Source organism: Tachyglossus aculeatus, chromosome X4 (assembly GCF_015852505.1).
Source record: "Tachyglossus aculeatus isolate mTacAcu1 chromosome X4, mTacAcu1.pri, whole genome shotgun sequence".
Taxonomy (NCBI): Eukaryota; Metazoa; Chordata; class Mammalia; order Monotremata; family Tachyglossidae; genus Tachyglossus; species Tachyglossus aculeatus.
The window spans coordinates 26039954-26063297 of record NC_052098.1 but is presented as its reverse complement, the minus strand read 5'-3'; the positions used below and the strand labels follow the sequence as shown (position 1 = coordinate 26063297).

The window sequence follows — 23344 nt, the reverse complement described above, 5'->3', positions numbered from 1 at the left end:
CTTCATCCAAACTGCTACCATGTTACTCCAAGAATATATCCAGTCCCACCTTGACTACTGCATCAGCCACCTTGCTAACCTCCCTGCCTCCTGTCTCTTGCCACTCCAGTTCATACTTCACTTTGCTGCCCATGTCATTTTTCCACAAAAAAGTTCAGCCCATGGTCCCCCACTTCTCGAGAACCTCTGGTGGTTGCCCAGCTGCTTCTGCATCAAAGAAAAACTCCTTACCGTAGGTTTTAAAGCACTCAATTACCTTGCACTTTTCTACCTTACCTCTCTGATTTCCTACTACAACCCAGCCCTCACACTTTGCTTTTATAATACCACCCTAATCACTGTACCAGTGCTTTGCACATAGCACTTAATAAATGCCATTATTATTATTATTGCTGACCTTCCACCCATGGCCTGCTTCAGGCCTGGAACACCCTCCCTCTTCATATCTGACAATTACTCTTCCCCACTTCAAAGCCTTGCTAAAGACACATCTTCTCCAAGAGGCCTTCCCTGACTAAGCCCTCATTTCCTCTTCTCCCACTCATGCATTGCCCTTGCACTTGGATTTACATCCTTTATTCACCCTACTCTCAGCCCCACAGCACTCATGTTCTTATCTGTAATTTTTTAAGCTCCTCTGGTGCAGGGAATGTGTCTAAGTCTGTTATATATTTTACTTTAGCAAGTGCTTGGTCCAGTGCTCTGCACACAGTAAGCGCTCAGTGGAATGAAGCAGCCTGGCTTAGTGGAAAGAGCACGGGCCTGGGAATCCCCGTTCTGCCAATTGTTTGCTGGCAAGTCACTTCACTTCTCTGTGCCTCAGTTCTCCTTTCTCCCTCCTACGTAGACTGTGAGCCCCATGTGGGATAGGGACTGAGTCCAACCTAATGAACTTGCATCTACCCCAACATGTAGAATGGTATTTGACATATAGCAAGTGCTTAACAAATACCATAAAAAAAATTTAAAAATACCATTGATTGACCCACTTAAAAATGGTCATCTGCCTAGGAATATCGCCATCAATTCTAAGAGTTTCCTAGACTTTCTAGTCCTTCTGTCTTAACCTCGCCCACCTGTGGACCATTGCTCACGCCTTCCTTTCTGCCTAAAAACTCTCCTGCCTGTCAACTGCCTTCCCCATTTTCAAAGCTTTCCTGAAATTCCACCTCCTCCAGGGGGCATTCCCTTAAGGAATTTTTCTGTGCCTCAGTTACCTTGTCTGTAAAATGGGGATTAAGACTGCAAGCCGCACGTGGGACATGGACGGTGTCTCACCTGATTAGCCTGTATCTACCCCAGCACTTAGTACAGTGCCTGGTACATAGTAAGTGCTTAATAGATACCATAAAAAAAAATTCTCCCCGGGTCATGTCCTTGCAATTACTGCCTCGATATTTATGTTCTTACAGCCATCCATTATATGTTTGCACATAGGAGTTTATGTAGTCTACTATGTAAGGACTTATATTCGCATCTATCTTTTCCTTCTATCAGTAGTTTTGTGTCTGTTTCCCTCTTAGATTGCAAATTCCTTGAGGGCAGTGATTGCCTTTTTCCTGTTATACTGCCCTAAATGCTTAGTACAGCGGTACTGAGGTACAGTAGGCTCTTAGTGAATGCCATTGATCAATTTTAATCATCTTAATTTGCCCAATTTTTAGTCTGCTTTTTCTCATCTCTTCATAATGAGGGTTGAAAGGGAAATGAAGACTCAGGATAATTCCAGTGGGCATGAAAGACAAGGAGGATTTTAGTGTTCTCCATTATGATGGGCAAGTTAGGTGGAGGGAGATGATTTGGGAGGGAAGATGAGCTGTTCCATTTTGGGCATTGAACCTGAGGTGTCAGCGGGGCATCCGTGAAGATATGTCCTAGAGGCAGAGGAAATGTGATGCCCTAGTTCTGTTAATGGTTAAAGCAAATCCTTGATTTCTGAAAGCTTGAAAAAAAAAAACAATTGTCATTCTCAACTTCAAAATGTAATTAAATGGATATGACTTTTTTTTTCTGACACTATTTAATCTTCATAAGCTCTAAGATGGTTCCTCACAAGGTCATGCTTTTGAAATAATCTTATCGAGTTGTAAACTTTGTTTTCATTTGTATTCACCCGGATGAATTACAGCATGAAATAACATTTTACAACTTAATACAGCTGAGATATATGTATAAACTAACAAAATGACTAGGCAATACTGGCTCAAAGCAGTAAGTGCTTTTAGTAGCCTAAACATTTGATAGTTTTAAAAGTAATATAAAGCTTGTGGGATACGTTTTGGTTTAACTCACCATTACTGCAGAAGTTATAATGGAGGATGCTGCAAGTCTGGAAAGAAATCAACTTAGTGAAAATTGTAGCAGTGCTATTTGCAGCTTGGTATCCCAAGATATATTAATGGTATAGATTTCATGGGGATGCTTGCCTTTTTTCTTCTTCCTAGGGAATTTTCTCTGATGTAGACGTAATTTCATTAGGAATTGAAAGAGGTAATATTTACAGATGCTTTATTTTCCACCTCTTACAGGGCCTTTTTGGGACCAAAGGATATATTCCCATACTCAGAAAATAAAGAGAAATACGGCAAACCAAATAAAAGAAAGGGCTTTAATGAAGGGTTATGGGAAATAGATAACAACCCAAAAGTGAAGTTTTCTAGTCACCAGGTAAGTTAACTTTGAAATTTGTCCAAATTAAATGAGATCAGTCTCGTTTTTCACACAGCTGGTGTTAAGCTTGTGAGTTTTGTTATCACAGGTAGTTGTGCAGGCAGAAAATATCAGTAGAGTCACAAGGGATTTAGATTAATTCATCTGTGATGGTCCACGATGAGGCCCCCCCCCCCATCTCATTCTGTGTCTCCCTGACTTGCTCCCGTTGTTCTCCCCACCCAGCCCCACAGCACTTACGTAAATATCTGTAATTTATTTATATTAATGGCTGTCTTCTCCCCTCTAGACTGTAAGCTTGTTGTGGGCAGGTAATGTGTCTGGTTATGGTACACTCTCCCGAGCGCTTAGTACAGTGCTTTGCACACAGTAAGTGCTCAATAAATAGGATTGACTGAACAGTTATTAGAGAGAAATTTGGGGATGTTAGATTGTACATTCCTAACCATTAGGGCAGATAAGAAGAAGGTCAGCCATCATGTGGTGTGCTCTAAGCAGCCAGTGACCAATATGGGGCTGGATGGACCAGTTTCCAGACCAGTAATTGCATTTAATTTGCTTTTGCTGAAGGACCTTTAATTCATCTTTTTACATGAGTAACTAATACTACACCATCTATCTAGTAAGGATGTTATATTCTCCAGCATCTATTTCTGAAGGAATGTGTAAATGGTAGATTTATGCTGTATTATTGAAAAACAAAGCCTGTGAGCCATTTAACACCCAGGCAGGGATCAGGCAGAATCATTTCCCTAGCTAGCCCTTGGACCTGAGCCTTGACACCTTTTTGGGTCCCATCGAATGAGCCAGATATGTTGAAGGAACACCTAGCAGACCTATTGATTTTGTGCGTATGGGGGAACTGGTTCTTTCCCCGTCACATATTAGAACAGTGTTTTTTGGATAAGAAGTACACGCACCACTTTACATCCCAGTTTCCCCTCCCCTTTGCAACTCCCATCATGGATATCCAGCTCAGGATAAGCACCTAGTACAGTGCTCTGCACACAGCGCTCAATAAATACGATTGAATGAATGAATGAGAATCAGCGCTTGGACCTTTGAGTTGAAAAGGAAAGATTGTGAGGAAAGAAAAAATCAAAAAAGAAAATAGTGTGTGTATGTTCCTTCCCAGCCATGGGGAAAGTGCTATATAAGGTGCACAGTGGATTTGAACTGGTAGTGTAGGGGATTGTTGGGAGTGAGGGGAGGAATGCATACGTAGTACTCTAGAAAGCATGTGAACAGATCAGATGCTATACCTGAGATATTCCTTACCTCAGGAAGCTGGCTTATTTAACAAGTATCTGTAAAGGGTGGAAAAATAGATCGACTTGGGTAAATGCAGGAACAAGAGGGTTAAATTAGAGGAGAGCATGTTGCATCTTGTCACCGCTGTCAGATAAAATGCAGTCATCCCTGCTGTAACACATTACGTTCACGAAAGTCACTGCATTAACCAAAAAACCCCCCACCCACTTCTGTCAACCATTTTTTTTTGAATGGTAAAACAAGGGACTGGGGGGACGATTCCAGTTGAATCTGCCTCTCAGACTTGTTCTTCTGTAATTGCTTAAAGGTCACTGTTTCAGGTAACAGTGATATTTAAACACTGTGGTTCTCTCTACACTCAGTTCTGCTATAACCTGGGAGTTGTAGTTTTACAGAAGCCCTTGTTAGGGCAAACTCATGCTGTACTCACACGTTCCAGGCCCGTACATTGTGCGCAAGCTGTGTTTTCCAGTACCAAGATACGTGGCGACCCAGTAGGCTGACGCCAGTGGATGAACATCCCCTAATTCCTTAGCGACGTTCTAGCCAAAATGGGTAGTGAGAGCAAGATGGTAGTGGTAGAATTGTTTACTGTTAGCTGATAGTGATTTTTGCCATAGCTGCAGTGTGTTATGGCTAACTAATGGCTGACTCATTCCCCTATTCTCAATGCATTCTTCCCAAATCACACACTTCAACGTTTTGTAGTAGATATGACTGTGCTGGACTAGGTGGAGCATTGGGCTGACCCAGTGGTGACATTTCTCTGTCTGCTTTTGCGACATGCTCATTTCTCTTCACAAACTGGGGAGTGTTCTGCTGATTTTGCTGATTAGAAGCAGTGTGGTGTAGTAGAAAGAGCACGGGCTTGGCACTCAGAGGACGTGGGTTCTCTGCCACTTGTCTCCTGTGTGACCTTGGGCAAGCCACTTCTGTGCCTCAGTTACCTCATCTGTAAAATGGAGATTAAGACTGTGAGCCCCATGCGCGACAATCGGATTACCTCGTATCTACCCCAGTGCTTAGAACAGTGCTTGACACATAGTAAGTGCGTAATACCATAATTATTAATATTTTGTCGATCTGAACTTTTCATTAATGCAGTGTCAGGATGAGTTTGCTCGCCAACTGATAGCTGGCTTCTCCTTCTTCCATAGATGCTTTCAGGGTTCATTGTTGGACAGCATTCATTAATGTTTTAGAATAGTACACTAAAAATCAGTATTGCAGTAATGCGTGAACCTTCTGCACGCAATGCTAAAACTAGGGGCACCAAAGGAGGTAAGTGGACAATTTGGAATCTACAATTTAGAGTAATTATTCCTGGATTTCATTTTCTGAGGTGTCTTGGAGAAAATACTCATGAGCAGGCTTTAAAAATAAACATTCAAGCCCTTGAATCACTCTGTTTGCCCATTTCAGGCTTCTGCTAAGCAATCAAATACATCTTCTGACGTTGAGGCCGATGAAAAAGAGAGTAATACTCCCAAGGAGGATATTGACACTGAAGAAAAGGCCAGCAATGAAGTATGAATGTGAAGTTTTCTTAAACCAAAGTCTGGGTGCATAGGAGGAATGTTAATGTATTTAAAGATCAATTAGTATTGACAGAGTAAAAGATACCATGCTGCATGAAGGAAGTACAGTAGTCATTGTTCAAATAAAATTTGAAGCTGTAGTCAGTGTAGTTTTCTGGTTTGCTTTTATCAAATGTTTGGCTTTTCTAATGAAGTTCCCCTGAATTGGAAATTGCCTGGAATTTTTAATAAGTTGGAGACTGTCTGATAGTCAAGTTGGATAAAATGGGCCATGCCTTTTATGGAATATCTTCTAGCTTTTATATATGATTTGCTGTTGTAGGGTTACTTTACAGGCTATTATAAATATATTGGTTCCTAATCTTGCTCTGGCTTCAAAATTGTAATTGAAATGGTCTCTGCAGGAGAAAGCTCATTTTCCTTGGTGGGAATTGAGAATAAAATGTCTACTCCTGTGCTTAAGAATAGTTTTGATTCTTTCTGTAATTTATTAATGCTTCTGTTTGTTTCTTCCTAGGATGTAGCTAAAGCAGGTGACATAACCACTCCTAAAATTGCCAGAAGAGGAAGGAAGAGAAAGGTAATTTTATTTAAAGGCATCCCTGCAGGTTTGGAACTCGTTATGCATTTTATGTATCATTTCCTTTTATTGCCTACCTATAATCACTTCAATATTCCGTAGCACCTCTAGATTAAACACAAAACCGGGGGAAAAAGTAAATCATAAATCATTCAGCTTTGTTCATTATCCAACTACATTTGAAAAATCCACCCGGGGTGTAAAGCGTTTTGTTAACTAGCTGACACTCCTGGGTAAAGTGAGGATTTTGGATTTTCCCAAAGCGGATGTGGGTCTCCTCAGCTCTTACATGTAGCTGCAGTTTCATAATGACCTTACAAGACCATACACCTGCAGAGAAACTTGGTTACAGGTAAGCGATCCAGGTTTTTAATGAGGATTTCAATGACCCGATAATTATATTTTACTGTTTGTTAAATGCTTACTATGTGCCAAGCACTGTGTACTAAGCACAGGGGTCAGTACAAAACTATCAGGTCGGACAGTTCCTGCCTCACTCTTCGGGGATGGAAACCAGATACTGAATCCCCATGGTACATATGGGGAAACGGAGACACAGTAAAGTTAAGTAACTTGACCGAGGTCACACAGCAGCAACTGGCAGAGCCAAGCTTACCAGCCCGAACTTCTGACTTCGCGGGTCTGCCCTCCTTCTTTCCCTTAGTCCCCTCTATCTTTCACCTGTGAAACGAAACCTTCATGGGTCAGAAATCTAGACCCACTACGGTTCATAACATAGCATGTGGTTCTAATATAACAGTCTAACATACGGTTAGAGAAGCAGCATGGCTTAATGGAAAGAGCACAGGTTTGGGAGTCAGGACATGGGTTCTAACCCCGGCTCCACCATTTGTCTGCTGTGTGACCTTGGGCAAGCCACTGAACTTCTCTGTGCCTGTTATCTGTCAAATGGGGATTAAGACTGTGAACCCCATGATTATCTTGTATCTACCCCTGCTGTAAAGACAGTGCTTGACACATAGTAAGCGCTTAACAAATACCATCATTATTATAATGAGTCAATTCTAGCAACTAGCTGGGTCAAGTCAGTTATATTTGAGTGCTTACTCTGTGCAGAGCACTGTACTAAGCACTTGGGTGAGTGCAGTATCACCATATAGCAGACATATTCCCTGTCCATAATTAGCTTACAGTCTAGAGGGCCAGGTCCCACTTCTAAGGTAAGGGAAGAGTATGAATGCAGTGGCGTTGTTAGCGAAGTGCCTGAGGTGCACCTCATCCTGAATCTGGCCCACGTTTTTACAGCTCGTCCTTGTTTAAAAAGGGCTCTACCCCCATCTCCATAGATAATTAAGATTTGACTGTGCTTACAGTAAATAGCGGCATTTAAAAGTCACTATTTTTAAGGTGTTTTTTTTTTTAAAAAGGCTAATTTTGCCCAGTTCATTTAATTTTTTTTACCTACCCCTCTCAACTCCATTTTGAATGAGGGTTCTTATAACTGTGATTTAAAGGAACTGGCAGAGGCTACTTGGGACTGTGCTTGGCTGGGCTAAGTCCCTTGTCCCATAGCTTTCATTCATTCAGCCATATTTATTGAGTGCTTACTGCATGCAGAGCACTGTACGAAGCGCTTTCCCATCACAACCCAGACTTCTGAATAATTTTTGGCCAAAGACACCACTGTGAGGGCTAGGTGGGAAAGCTATTGGTGCAGGCAGCAGTATCCAAACAATCAAATCAATCATATTTATTGAGTGCTTACTGTGTGCAGAGCTCTGTAAGCACTTGGGAGATACAACATACCCTGCCCACAATGAGCTTACAGTCCAGTGGGAGAGACAGACATTAAAATAAATTACAGATATGTACATAAATGTTGTGGGGCTGAGGGAGGGGTGAATAAAGGGAGCAAGTCCAAGTGCAAGGGTGACAGCTGGGAGTGGGAGAAGAAGAAAAAAGGGTCTAGCAAGAGAAGGCCTCATAGAGGAGATATGCTTTCAATAGGATTTGAAGAGGGGAAGAGTGATGGTTGGATATGAAGCGGGAGGCTACTCCAAGCCAGAGGCAGGATGTGGGCAAGAGTTTGGCGGTGAGATAGAAATAGACAAGGCTGGCATTAGGGAAGCGAGTGTGTTGTCTGGGTTGTAGCAGAGCAGCGACATAAGGTAGTTGGGGGCAAGGTGATTGAGTGCTTTAAAGCCAATGCTAAGGCGTTCCTATTTGAAATGGAGGTGGATGGGCAACCACTGGCACTTCTTGAGTGGGGAAACACGAAGTAGTCGTTTTTGTAGAAAAATGATCTGGGCAGCGGAGTGAATCATGGACGAATGCAGGGAGACGGGGGGGGGTCAGCACAGAGGCTGATATAGTAATTAAGGTGGGATAGGATTAGTGCTTGGATTAACATGGTAGCAGTTTGGATGGAGAGGAAAAGGTTGATTTTCAATGATGCTGTGGAGGTTGAACCTACAGGATTTAGTGATAGATTAAATATGCGGGTTGAATGAAAAAGAAAAATCCAGGATAATGCCAAAGTTCTGGGCTCCTGAGACAGGAAGGATGGTGGTGCTGTCTGCAATGATGGGAAAGTCAGGGGAAGGACAGCGTTTTGGTGGGAAGTTAAGGAGTTCTGTCCAATAACTTGGACGGGGGAAACAAAGGATTAGTGGTTATCCTTTGGGTTTTAGCCTTCCGCTATGAAGAGCCCTCTTTCCTTGCAGTGGGAAGCTGCCACTCCTGTTAAACAATGTCAGTATTAAATTATGAATTCCATAGGTTTCCACACACGTAATATGCCATGGGATGGAGCTCTTTCATCTTCCCACTGAAATTTCAACGTGCAATGAAGTTTGCTAAAAGCTAATTAAAAAAGCAAACTAAAGCATATTCCTCTATAAAACAGTTGTTTTTTGTGGTAGATTCTTTTTCACTGTGATGTTTTGTGTATCATAATCTACTTGTAGATGTCTTTCCTTAATTTTAGAGCCTGTATCTGATTTCCTTTTTGATATTTGAATACTCAATATCTTCTAATTAAAATGTTCTTCTCCAAAAGTATAAGCTGCATGTCAAGTGATTGGAGATGGTTGCTACTCAAAAGCAAGTGAAGGGATATCTTCAGAAACATGTGAAATACAAGCCCATTTTGTATTTATTATGATGTGCATAGGAAATTCAAAAATAATCTTTTTGGCAGATGAATACATGTTCACACTGTTGCCTATAATTGTAAAGCTTGAGTTTGGGTATAAGTTGTGTGGTATGATCTGAATCCTTTATCTTGCAGGCTGAAAAGCAAACCGAAACTGAGGATGCAGTAGTCTCAGCGGTAGCAGTATCCACCACTGCAAAAGTGAGTCCTAAAAGAGGAAGACCATCAGGTAGGCCTTTTCTTGTTACGGTATTTTGATCTTTTAGGTATAGATCATTACTATTTATCCTTAAAAATCTCAATCTTTATATAATAACTTATATGTGCACACAATCCTATGATGAATTAAAAGGCAAAAGTAATGAGAGCTGTTTATTTTAGAAATACACCCATCTGTTTGAATGTATTATCTATTTAAAGCCTTTTTTCCAATATTATTTGAGTACCTACTGTGTGTATAAAAGTAGAAGGCATGATTCCTGTCCTTGAGGAGCTTATAGTTTAGTGGGGGAGACATGCAGACACATTGTATACAAGTATTAATAAAAGTATGCACAAAAAATTGGGACACATACAAATGCTTAGAGTAGCTGGTTGGTAACAGTAGGGAAGGTGGGGATTAATTGGGGAATGTCCCATCCAGGGATATTAGGAAAGATTTGCAAATCAGTTTGAAAAATAAACTTTTCAAGACACACATTTTCCAACTGCAGCATGAAATAAGAAACGCCATTATTGAGTCCAGGTGATGGTTGCTCTCATGTATCAAATAATCAATCCTATTGAGCACTTAGCACTGTACTAAGTGCTTACATCTTTAGCAGCCCATTACGGACCTCTCATCCATGAATTTATCCAAGCCCTTTCTAAACCAAATACGAAAAACTATTAAAGGACCTGAATGAATTCTAAAACAATTCCTGTTGTCAAATGTAATTGTGATCTTGCCTCATATTTCCCTTGCCTGGAACATGTCCCCTTCTTCTCTTGAATCCAAAAGATTGCACCTCTCCACGTCTTCAAAGTCCTCCTAAAATCCCATCGCCTCGAGGAGTCCTTCCCCAACTAGTTCCCAGCGTTCTGACCTGTGTTAAGCCAACCGTAGCATTGACATACTTAGATATTGTAATTTATATTAATGTCTGTCTCCCCCTCTAGACTGTAAACTCATGGGCAGGAAAGGTGTCTGCCAGCTTTATTGTATTGTGCTTAGTACAGTGCTCTGGGGAGAGACAGGCGGCAGGTAGGTCAGCGAGGAGGCTGATGCAGCAATCGAGGAGGTATAGGATATGTGCTTGGATTAACGTGAAAAATAATGATGGCATTTTTTAAGCGCTTACTATGTGCAAAGCACTGTTCTAAGTGCTGGGGGGGATACAAGGTAATTAGGTTGTCCCACGTGGGGCTCACAGTCTTAATCCCCAAGATGAGGTCACTGAGGCACAGAGTAGTGAAGTGACTTGCCCAAATGCCATCATTACTATTATTAACGTGGTAGCAGTGGAATAGAATTGAGTTCAGACTAGAATTTGCAAAGAATCTGTATATTTGCTCTTTGCAATTTGAGTATGTGTGCATATATTCTAAAGCAGAGTCACTTCTGCCGTAGCATGTGTTTTCTGTACACGTCTTGCTTAGAACGCTGCTTAGGAACTGGGAAACATTTTTCTGACAATGCGGTTTGTATATAAAAGCCAATTGCAGTGTTTTCTGAAATGGTTGTGTGCGTGTTTGTTCAAGGCATAACTACTATTCTGATTTATCGCTAATGGGAGGTTCTTCATGAATACAACCCCTGCATTAAAGGAAAATTGACTATATATATAAAGCCATTAAAAGGGGAACTGGCAAACCTGTGACCAGCATTTTAAAACTGCTCTTGTTTGCCTTGAAGTTATCTCTGCTCCAGATAGTCTTAAACTACGAGAGAGATACCTTCAGTTAATAGAATACCTTTAATTAGAATTTAAAATTTAAATCCCTTTCATAGATTGTGAAGACCCACTTGTGTGAAACTGGTTAGGAGATGTTTAATCATTGACTTTTAAAAATATAAATGCAAAGAAATTTGTATATATGATGTCCTCCATTTATAGCATGGATAACCGAAACTCGAGTCTGCAATGGTGTGTGCATACATATATATATGAAATGTACATATGAAAAAACTTTAGTGGCTTTCCCCCCCAAGGGAGATGATTTTACCACTTCTTGCCACATACCTCATTTTTTAATTCGGTAGTAATATTTTTGACTGCCCTATTTTAATTTTAAGTTTTTTTTAAAAAAAATCACTGTGTACTAAAGATGTCTGTCTTCTCACAGGGGTATGGTTAATATCAGGGTGGCCTAGTGGATAGAGCACGGCCTGGGGGTCAGAAGGAACTGGGTTCTAGTCCCAGCTCTGCCACTTGTCTGCTGTGTGACCTTGGGCAAGTCACTTCGCTTCTCTGTGTATGAGTCACATCATCTGTAAAATGGGGATTAAGGCTGTAAACCCGTTGTTGGGTAAGGACCGTCTCTATATGTTGCCAATTTGTACTTCCCAAGCGCTCAGTACAGTGCACTGCGCATAGTAAGTGCTCAGTAAATACGATTGAATGAATGAATGTGGGATAGGACTGTGTCCAACCTGATTAGTTTGTATCTACCCCAGCTCTTAGAACAGTGCTTGACATGTAATAAGCACTTAGCAAATACCATTAGAATTACTAGTAGTAGTAGTACACATTAAAACCCTAATTTCCAAAAGTGAATTTCAATTGTCCAGGCAATGAAAACTCACCCAGGCAAACCAGGCAAATTCCGAACCCAGAAATGTTCACTTATATACCTCATTTGGAAAACTGTTTAATTGGGCCAAGCTGGAAGATATTTGATGAAAAAATAAAGACTTAAATTTAGGACTCACAGATGATATGTAGCAACAAAACTGGATATCACCATCTTTATTTGCCCCCAGTTTGTGTGCCTTATGTAAGAATTTAGCTCTATGGGGAAGTAAATGGCCGTGGAGTATTTGGGTGCCTTGTTATGTAAGAACTTTAACTTTATGGGAAAGTTAGTGGCTGTGGACTAACGTACTGTTTTTATGTGAACTTCAGCTACAGAAGCAAAGGTTCCCAAACCCAGAGGGAGACCCAAAATGGTGAAACCGCCTTGTCCATCAGACAATGACATGTGAGTTTTAAAAATTAAATTTGTCTTTTAAATGATATTTAAGATTTTACTTGAAATCAGCATAGTGGTGTCCCTGAATTTCTGCCAGTTTTTCCTTGATACACAGGGCAGATTGTTCTAGTTGAAACTGGAGATGTGAAGGCTGGGGAAAAACCCTTGGAAACTGAGAGGTGAGGGGAGCTCCCCTTCTAAAGATGACTTTTCCTTCTCTTTTACTCTCCATCCCCCACTCCTTTATTCGAATGGAAAAATTGGAAATTTAGTTCTAAATTATTGAAATGATTGTCAAAACACGGGGCTTTCCAGTGTTACACTTGTCCATGACTCCCTCAAAATGATTTCTAATAACAGATAATCTGAAGACATCTCCTACACATGACAATGTGCAATATTACAATTTCTGTGTACACACTGCTGTGAACATACACAACTTTCAAATCCAAGGTGCACTTTTGCCCTCAGAGAAGGAAAGGGGGTTCAGGAGGAGGCTGGGGCCTTCTTTCTTGCATGTCTTCCTTTGCCTGCCTTTCTCTGGTCATTGGTCACCTTTGATCTAGAGTTTGAAGTTAATAGAAGTAACTGGCCTGAAGCCTTGAAACTGCTGTTCTCCGAGAAGCACATAAAATGTATCCAGCAGCACAAGGGACTGAAAAATACTTCTTTTTTGTTTATTTAAAGGTAAGAGTTTAAATTTCTCTAAGTTGACTATTAAATGAACTAGAATTCAGGGTTACTATAGTTTTATTCTTATAAGTTCCTCGTGTAGACTGTAAGTTCCTTGTGGGCAAGAATCGCATCTACCAGCACTTGTACTTTCATTCATTCATTCAATTGTATTTATTGAGCGCTTACTGTGTGCAGAGCACTGTACTAAGCGCTTGGGAAGTCCAAGTTGGCAACATATAGAGACGGTCCCTACCCAACAGTGGGCTCACAGTCTAGAAGGGGGGAGACAGAGAACAAAACAAAGCATATTAACAAAATAAAATAAATAGAATAAATATGTACAAGTAAAATAAATAGAGTAATAAATACGTACAAACATATATACAGGTGCTGTGGGAAAGGGAAGGAGGTAAGGCGGGGGGATGGAGAGGGGGAGGAGGGGGCTCAGGCTGGGAAGGCCTCCTGGAGGAGGTGAGCTCTTAGTAGGGCCTTGAAGGGAGGAAGAGAGCTAGCTTTCCTGAGGACTTAGTTCAGTGCTCTGTACACAGTAAGTGCTCAATACCATTGATTTGATAATTGAATTCCTCCCAATCTGCTGCTTCAAGTCACCCTATAGTTAGCATTAAATCTGGTTGATAAGGTTTAGAAAGGGGTGGTTCGTAGTTATCTTCCTGGGGGAGATGCTCTTCCACCCAGCCCGTTAATTACGAAAACTTTCATTTGCTCTAGCTTAGTACTTTAAATGTATAAATTAACTATTACATTTGCTTATTTCTTCTTTTCTCTCAGCAAAGTGGTGTGACGATCTATTACATATGAAGGCACTCATACACTACAAGTTATTCTGATGGAAAAAGCGTTTTTTGGTAAACGAAAGATGCATTTCCAAACAGTTCAAGGGTGATCAGACCATAAGGGTGTATGAGGGGTCCAGCAGATTTTAAAAAAATCCCCCAAGAGTGGTAACGTAAATCACGACAACCCTGAAGTAGCCAACATTGTGGATCCAGAAGTCCTCCCTCTTTTTTGAAAAAGGATGTACATTACAAAGAGTTGCCCTTCATGAGGTTAACAGATGTCTCAACCGTTTGGAAAATACGCCAGATAATCCGCTTGTAGACAAGAAGATGAAGGAAAGATTAAATAAGCTCTTGGCAAGAGCAGTATATGTTTCTGGGGACACCCTTACATGATTCTGCAAGTAAAGATTGGCCAATGGTTTTAAAGTTAAGATAATCATTCTGTTTGCCCAGCAATGATTCTTTGAGCTAGTCTCTTCTAGGGAGAATGTGGACAGGAAGTGCAAAATGTGCAAGGAAAGAATATTTTAGTTACAATCTTCAAGAAGAATCAGAAAGTAAAGAATGTGGAAGAACAAAAAGGCGGCATCCAAGTTTTGTGGTAATGCTAGATGAGGTAGCGTGGTCACATCACTTGAAAATGAAATAACCAAGAAGTGCTTCAAGAAATGGCTATCGTGAAAAATCTTGAGAGGCCGAAGTATTCTCGATCCACAGGCTTTCTGGATTCAGCAGCCGAAGTTTGTGAAAATGTGAAAGCGAATTTCTTGGACAGTGGACTGCATCTGAGTTTTAGTTCACATGGGTCTGTCAAATGGCCTGGGTGAAACCAACCACCTCAGCTATCAGACGGTGTAAATGTGTCTCCACTTGAAAGTACCAAAGAAGGAAAAATGAAAAGCATCAATCAGAAAGGAAGAAGTTTGTTGACTTCTAATTCATGCCGCTGCAAATCTCTTGGAGCCAAGATTCAAAGGTAGAAATATTGGTGATAATAGCATTGCCACTTCATTTGACTGGTTTGCGAACCAAGCGAAACATTTAGGACTCGGAAAGGCACTTTGATTACGTTGGCAGAATGCAGAACACCTTCAGGCATGTGGTTCAGGTGTACAATCTGGGACTCTACCAAGCGTATTCCTCCTGCGTCGAGGTGGCATTAGAGCAACATTAAAGCCCTCTGGGGACCAAGTGCCCAGACCTGGTTCTGGACTGTGACACCTGAGTGCCAAGTCAGATTGGAAGTTGGCCCAGGCTCAATTCCGGGAAGATGTGTTCACGCATGTGCGGTTGCCCCTATATACTGCTGTGAGTTGTCATCCCAGCAGCTCGGGAGATTACCGCACATGTACGTGGCACTCTTGGAAATGAGGTCTGAGCCCCTTCTACTTTGGCCCAAGCTCATTTCCCGTTTGGTGGTTGTCCAGTTGATACACTCTGGTCCCCGTTGCCCCCGTCCCCCCTTCCCTGGCCCCCCTGAAATGGGACTGCAGGAGTCAGGAACCCGGTTTGAACTCAGGTGAATTGTACTTTGTGTAGACCCCACCTGGCTTATGTAGGACTGTCCGCTCTTGTACAACGTAAGCCCGTAACCCCTTGCTTCTCACCTGCTTTGGATTCCTCTATCATCTTTAGTACCCGAAAGGCGTGGTCAAATTTCGGACATAACCACCAAATCAGAGGAGAAATGGATAGTGAAAGAGTTAAAAAAAAAGTAGTTTTCGGAAGTATCTGAAGATAAAAAAAAAGAAGGTTCAGATTTAGAAGCAGTTGTCTCCATAATTGTGTAATTAGGTGATGCTATTTTTCAAGGATGTATCTGATCATTTACATGTTGTTTGTGGTAAGTTTCTTTCCAGCTCTAGAGGGTGGGGGTTTTTTCTTGGAGCTCATTTTCTAAAAATGAAGTTCTTTTATGGTTTTATATCGCTGAATGTATGGAGACTTTCTAAATCCAGATAATAAAAAACTCTTTTTGATACCTGCTGATGTTTCTACTTTCAACTTGAATATTTCTCAGTTCAAGAGAAGGGGAAAAAAGAATCTTAGGCAGTAATCTGTAACTGACATAATTACAAATGAATATTAGAGCTTCACATTTATTGATTGAATAAAATGAAGGCATACTTTCATATTTCATAAGGTAAATATTACCAACTGGTATGCTCAATACAATTATGCATGGTATATTTCATCTTCTCAGACCATGAAGTGAATTTGAATGACATGTTTTTCATATCAGAAATTTTACACGTTCATCTAACTTGGTTGTATTAAAATCAGATATTTTTTTACGTGGTGTGGGGGAGAACTGAAGAAAGTTGCAGCGTAGCACGACAAAATCCAGTAGAAGCAACTGCTTGATTATCAAATCTTTTCATCATTATTTTATCCCACCTACTTTGTTTTTTCTATTTTTAAAGCTAATGTTGAACACGCTAATTTTGTGTATTTCAATATTTGAATATGTCATTTTCTTGATTGGAATGGATATTCATTTAGAGGGTCATATCAGTTAAGTAGTTAATTGGTCTCCAGGTTACTACTTAGAATGCTACCATATTACCATCATCAGTGGTATTTATTGAACACTTACTGTGTGCAGAGCACTGTACTAAGCACTTGGAAAGTTCAATACAGTAGAGTTGGTAGAATCGTTCCCTGCCCACAGCAAACTTACAGTCTATCTTAAAGCTGAGGTAATCTAACTATATGTGTCTGTCACTGTAAATCAGCCCCGTTAAGAAAACAGGCTTGCCTGCTTCATGGAATTTTTTGACTGTTATTATTGTTTCAAGTGATTTTTAAACATACTTATTGTGATATCACTATCCATTGTGATATCACTATCCTGTCTTTATAGTCTTAGCATTTTTGACTGTATTGATAGAGATAAGCTTGAAAGATGCTTCCCAGTGATATTTGCTTACCATAACTTTCCTACTGCGCTTAGAACAGTGCCTTGCACATAGTAAGCGCTTAACAAATACCATTATTATTATTATTACTGAGAGATAGCCATATCATTGAGCCCCCTGTTGGGTAGGGACTGTCTCTATATGTTGCCAACTTGGACTTCCCAAGCGCTTAGTACAGTGCTCTGCACACAGTAAGCGCTCAATAAATACAATTGATTGATTGTCAGGATGACTGTAAACTGCCTAATTTTGCTAAGCATTGTATATGGCAGGGATTGTCTCTTTGTTGCTGCATTGTACTTCCCAAGAGTTTAGTACAGTGCTCTGCACACAGTAAGCGCAATAAATACAATTGAATGAATGACAATTAATTTTCTGTCTCATGCCCTTTACCACCCAGCCCCTTCCCTTGTTCATTTACTCTTTCCTTATTCCTGACCCCTTCTTTCCTCTTAGGGAATCACGTGCCAGCATCAAATACAACCAATTCACAATTCAGCTGCCTACCTAAATGGTAGTGGTGGCTGCCAGATTGGAAGGTTTTCCTTATAATCAATCGTATTTATTGAGTGCTTACCGTGTACAGAGCGCTGTACTGTTTGGGAGAGTACACTGTAACAGTAGCCATGTTCTCTACCCACAACAAGCTTAGTCTAGAGACTTTATAAAAATGTTGTTAGACTTAGTATGCTGGCCCCTTTTTTCTTTTTTTAATGATTTTATGGAAACATAAAATTTGCATCTCTTTCCCCCATTGTTACTGGGCAAGAAGACACTCCAAAGTTTTGAATTGGTATATTGCCTGTTTGCCCGAGAACGTTCACTAAAGCTGTCGATCAGCATCCTGAAAAAACATCATTCCTGCTCTTCTGTTTCCTTTTCACTTAAAACAGAAGTTAGGTTTGATTCCTTATCTGTTATTTCTAACTCATTGTGAGAATGTTCCACATCGATGTCTATATTTGAAACCGATGATATTAACATGACATTTTGTGAAGACATTCCAGTTATGATTGTTCTGTATGTATAATTACTGAAATCATCTAATTATATTGCTGGGGCAGTTGAGGGCAAGCTATCTATGATTCATTGTATCCAAGCCCTGGAAGTATGATTTTATTATTTTTGAGTTCTAAATATCTTTTTTCAGCAACTTCTGAGTGGTATTGTGTGCAGTTGTTTCCTCTTTAGAGGAGTTAATGGAACTGGAATCAATCATTTCGCTAATTATCACATGTGAAAGGGACAAAATGCATATTTTGGCTTGCATATAATGTACTTTTAACTTGTCTTCATTAACAATAGATATTTAGTACCCACTACATGCATGGCACCCCACTAAGTGCCCAGTGAATGTTGGACCAAATAGTAGAATGGAAAGAATAGCGAGGTAGTCGGTTTTGCCTACTGCTTACTTGGCAGCCAAATAATTTTTTGTTATTTCTGAATTCAAGTGTGTACCTGTGCGCCAGAACCCCACAGTACCCTGAATATTTCTATGTTACTCTTCGGACTGCTATTTACAAAAGCATACTCAGTCCTAGCATGGATTTAACGGTCCCCTTTCCTAATGAGAATTTCAGTGACTATTAATAGGTGTTCATTTTAGTTGAAGTGTATGGTTACCATCTGGGAAAGGGTTTTCTTCTTATTCATTCAATTATTACTTTGGTCCATGTCACATACGAACTGATACAGTGACCAAGTGAAAAGTGTGTAGTTTTGATAACTTGCATTGTAAAGTAATCTGGGGAGGGGTAAGTGAAATGATCATGCATGCTAAATTTCTTCTTGAAGGTACTATAGAGATGCCCTGACTTTCATCCTAGAACCTAGCTGTCTCTCAGGTGGATTATAATGTAGTTTATTATCCTATTCATGCTTAATATTCCTGTATGCTGAACACTTTACTGTCTTTTTCTAATCCTGACACACATTCTTGAAGTTAGGGCTTGCTGTGATTCCCAGTTTGTAGGATAAACTGAATCAAGAAGTAAACTTGGCTATCATGTCCAAAGTTATTTGGGCCTTTCAACAAATTCCAGAGTCCTGGTGGGTTTTTTTTCCCCAATATGAAAATGTACTCATACTAGGTTTATAGAAATAATGGGCAATATTTCTAGAACTCACTGTTCTGTGTAAATTCAGATTTTTAGTTTTTAGTGGGAGGGGGTGTCTCGGGAATGGGTTTAATGGGATTTCTAAATGCTTATTATGTGCCAGGCACTATACTAAGCGCTGGGGTAGATACAAGCTAATCAGGCCAGACACAGTCCCTATCCCACATGGGGCTCACAGTCTTAATCCCTGTTTTACAGATGAGGTAACTGAGGCACCGAGAAGTGAAGTGACTTGCCCAAGGTCCCATAGCAGACAAGTGGTGGAGCTGAGATTAGAACCCATCTCTTTCTGACTCCTGCTACTCTTCCCCCCCCTGCCAAATTATAAGAAATGGCAGAATTTGAGGGACTTGGTTTCCTGCACCCTGTATTTACATTATCCCTTTAGAGCTAGACTAATTGAACGCTATTATTATTTATACTTGTTGAAGAATCTTTTGTCATGTCTCCAAATAGCTTTTCAATTTGTTGAGAGAGGGAGAGAAGGGCATTGATAGAAAGATTCTAACCAAGACATTAAAAGGTAACTAATTTTCTGTTATTAAACTTCAGTGTTCTTGAAGAGGATAAAAGCAAGAAAAAAGGGCCAGAGGAAAAACCAAAAAAGCAGCTGAAAAAAGATGAAGAAAGTCAAAAGGAAGAGGATAAGCCAAGGAAAGAACCAGACAAAAAAGAGGGAAAGAAAGAAGTTGAACCCAAAAGAAAAAATGCTGCAAAAGTTAGCTCCACCTCAGCTTCTGATTCTGAAGAAGAAGAGGAAGAGGAGGAGGAGGACGAAGATGAGGAGGAGGAGGAGGAAGAGGAGGAGGAGGAAGATGAAGAAGATCAAGATGAGGAAAAAGTACGCTTCTTTAGTTTTTATTGTGAAAAGTTCTTATCTTGAACGTGAATGTTTTATTTTCCACTCTCTGTATAAAGTTCCCATAGAACAGGTCATCAGGAGAGAGTAATTGGGTGTTTTCCAAATGCTTCTTAAGTGTGGGTTTGAGCCTTCTTATTTTTGGTGAAGCGAGAGAGTCATTGTGGGCAGTTTTTTGAGAAACGATATAAATCCGTTTCTATATGTGATCTTGCTTATTTGTTTTGGGGGTTTTGGGGGGTATCCTGAAGAAGGAAATTTATAGCCTCTCGGGGAGGGTGATATTAGAGGTAAAGGGCAAGGATAAATAGGCAGGAGAGGACTATCGCAGAATTTATTGTAATTTCAATGGGTCTAGCTATTGGGGAGTACGGACACCAGTAACTCAAATTAACCCAAAAACCGTAATTTTCATATTAAATAGAAGAAAAAGGGAGGCAGAACCTTTCAGGCTGCTCATAAAAGGAACCTTTTAAAAACCCAACACGAGAAAGAAGTGGCAGAAAGAAAACGCAAACAGGAGGAGCAAATGGAAGCTGAGCCGTAAGTATTTTTATAAGCTTCACTTTTAAGTCTTTGCAAACCTTTAAAAAACAGATTTCATTATCAAGGAATTGTGTGAATTTTTATTTAGCAATTTCTTGTCACTTATTGTTTTTCAAAATGTGCTGATAATTTTGTTTGACTCCACTTTGCAGCATTGGCAAGAAGGGATATAGGTGTCTAACTTTTTTCTATAATTGGTGATGGTTTAGTTGGATTTTCCCAGTTTGTAGTACTTTAACTGAGATTGATTAAAACTCATGTTGGTACCTTCAGATCCATGATTTGAATAGGCATGTTTTAAAGAACCAAACCACCTTACACCTCCGCCTAACAGCTCTTGGTGGTCTGAAAATATGCATGGGAATAATCAAGATATGGGGAAACACATTAGAAACATACTGCTCTTTTTTTTTCCTTTTTTCTTTCCCCCGACCCTTGCTTCATTAAAATAACTAGATTAGAATTGTGTGGAAAATGGGCCTTCCCAGGTTAGGCTCCATAAAATTGGGAGATGTGAAAGAAAAAAAATGACTGAAAGGAAAACTCAAGATTAACTATTGACATGACAACTTTATATCTTTGCTGGTTTCCTTGAATTGGCACTGCCTGAGCCTTGTAGGAATTCCAGTGCTGATCAAAATTTGGATCAAACTGGTAGAATAAGTTTTCCCTACTCTCCTCACCCAATCCCTATCCTTCTGTATATCTGACAAATGAGTATACTGATTTTTAGCCTGCCTGATCCTGTTATTGGATATGGATTCCACTTATTCTCACCCTACTAAGTCTTCAAATGACTTAGTGTGAGCGTGCAAGCCCCGTAATTGGGCGTATGTAGCAGATAGTATGTATATGTGTGAATGCAATCTTGTCAGAATTGTTCAGGTTTCAGTGAACGGTCGGGGAGTGATGGGTGGGGAGAGGAAGGCGTAACATACTGGCATGGATACATTTTATCACCAGTTTGATTTTAGAAGTCTTTGCCTCTAGGTGCTAAATTAGTCGGTAGTACAGTTAAGCAACAACTTATTAGAATAGGTAGTGAAAATGCAATCTTCTGTTGAATGATTGAAGGAATTATAGTGCTTATGGTTTGTGCAGTGTCTTTCACACTCTCTCATCCCTGAAAGTCATATTCCCCTCAGGGTACAGAGTGCAAACAGTGAGTAGGTGAGAATTTCCAGTAGACATAAGAAATTGCAAATGTCATGTTCAAAGGCTTTTACAAACATCTCCTGGATGGTACCATTGTATATTTTCCACAGAAATAGATTATAGCGAACTCTGGGGGTTTTTAGAGTTCTTATTCATATTTCTTTGTTACCTGATACACACAAATAAAAACAGTCCTGTGTGCTAAAAGACTTGGGAGTCTTTACAGCATCCTTTTTTCCCTGGGTTCCTCCTGTTTTCAAATGCGGTTCCAGTCTTTTATGGCAAATTCTCCTTTTTTTCCTATCCAGAATACCCGACAATCATTTTGACCCATTTTTGTAATTTTAAGTACTCATGCTGTTAAAGGTCCTTCGGTCTCAACTATGTAGCCTTTAGGGCTGTTTAATCAATCAGTCAATCGTATTTATTGAGTGCTTATTGTGTGCAGAGCACTGTACTAAGCGCTTGGTCAATCAGTTGTATTTATTGAGCGCTTGCTGTGTGCAGAGCACTGTACTAAAAGCTTGGGAGAGTATAACAGAGTTGGTAGGCACGTTCCCTGCCCACAGTGAGCTGCCAGTCTAGAGGCAGAGACATAAATAGTATAAATAAATTACAGTTATGTACACAAGGGCTGAGGGAGGGGTGAAAAAAGAAGCAAATCCAAGTGCAAGGGCCACCTAGGAGGGAGTGGGAGAAGAGGAAATGAGGGCTCAGTCAGGGAAGGCATTTTGGAAGGAGTGGAGCCTTTAATAAGGCTTTGAAGGTGGGGAGACTGATAGTCGGAAGGCATTCCAGACCAGCAGCAGGACGTGGGCGATAGGTTGGCAGCAACATTAGGCGAGAGCAACGTACAGTGAGTAGATCAGCATTGGAGTATATTCAGAAATCCATAAACTGAAGGACGGTTATTACAGTATCTGTTAAGCACTTCCTATGCGTCGAGCACTGTTCTAAGCACTGTAGACATAGAAGTTAATCAAGTTGGGCACAGTCCCTGCCTCACATGGGGCTCACAGTCTAGGAGGGAGAACAGGTAGTGAATTCCCATTTATAAATGAGGAAACTGAAGTCCGGAGAAGTTGCGACTGGCCTGAAGTCAAACAACAGGCAGGTAGCGGAGCTGAGATTAGAATCCAGGTCCTCTGACTCCCAGGGCCATGGTCTTTCCAGTAGGTCATGCTGCTTCCTGAAGGAAATCGGTAAAGCTTTTTTTTATGATGTGGAACCTATTTAGGGCTTCATATTCCTCTCATTTCCTTTTGGATTTTTGACCTCGTTGACATTTCTTTACATCTTTTTTTAATGGTATTTGTTATCGCGGTGTGCCAGGCACTTTACTAGGCGCTGGGGTAGCTAAAAGCTAATCAAGTTGGACACGTCCCCTGTCCCACATGATGCTCACGGTGTTAATCTTTATTCTACAGATGAGGTAACTGAGGCACAGAGGAGTTAAATGATTTGCCCAGGGTCACACAGCAGACAAGTAGTAGAGTCAGGATTAGAACCCAGGCCCCTCTTACTCCCAGGCCTGTGCTCTATTACTCTGTTATTGTCTCCTTTCTATTTTTCTCTTTTATTCCCCCTTCCCATTTTTGTTTAATCATGTGCATGGGGCACATAACGGCAAGTGGCTATATGAAGAACCATTTGAAAGTTGTCCATGCTACAAAAATTTTTTCAGTGTGATAATGGCTTAAGTAGTTTTCTTTGACTTGATTTTGAGGGTAGATTTTATTTTTTATATTTGTTGTAACCCAGCAGTGAAACATTTAAAATTATTAAATCAGTAAATTTACAGCCTAATTTCCCCTGTCCCCCCCCCCCCCTTCAGCTTTCTGTGCTTCCTGCTCTGGGCAGGAGAAATACTATGTATTGTGACTCATTCCTTTTCTTTATTATTGAACAACTCTGTAATACGATTA

The 23344-nt window shown here is 40.4% G+C and overlaps 1 protein-coding gene across 2 annotated transcripts in view; it reads left to right on the top strand.

The window, feature by feature from the left end:
• The window catches only part of PSIP1 (PC4 and SFRS1 interacting protein 1), a 40141-nt gene that overhangs the window by 9471 nt on the left and 7326 nt on the right, over positions 1-23344 (top strand). For both annotated transcript variants that reach the window (XM_038769431.1, XM_038769432.1), the window contains exons 4-10: positions 2529-2667; positions 5365-5469; positions 5998-6060; positions 9311-9404; positions 12280-12355; positions 19412-19700; positions 20143-20261. In XM_038769431.1, coding sequence (XP_038625359.1) covers positions 2529-2667; positions 5365-5469; positions 5998-6060; positions 9311-9404; positions 12280-12355; positions 19412-19700; positions 20143-20261 — 885 coding nt within the window. The remainder of the gene's footprint in view (positions 1-2528; positions 2668-5364; positions 5470-5997; positions 6061-9310; positions 9405-12279; positions 12356-19411; positions 19701-20142; positions 20262-23344) is intronic.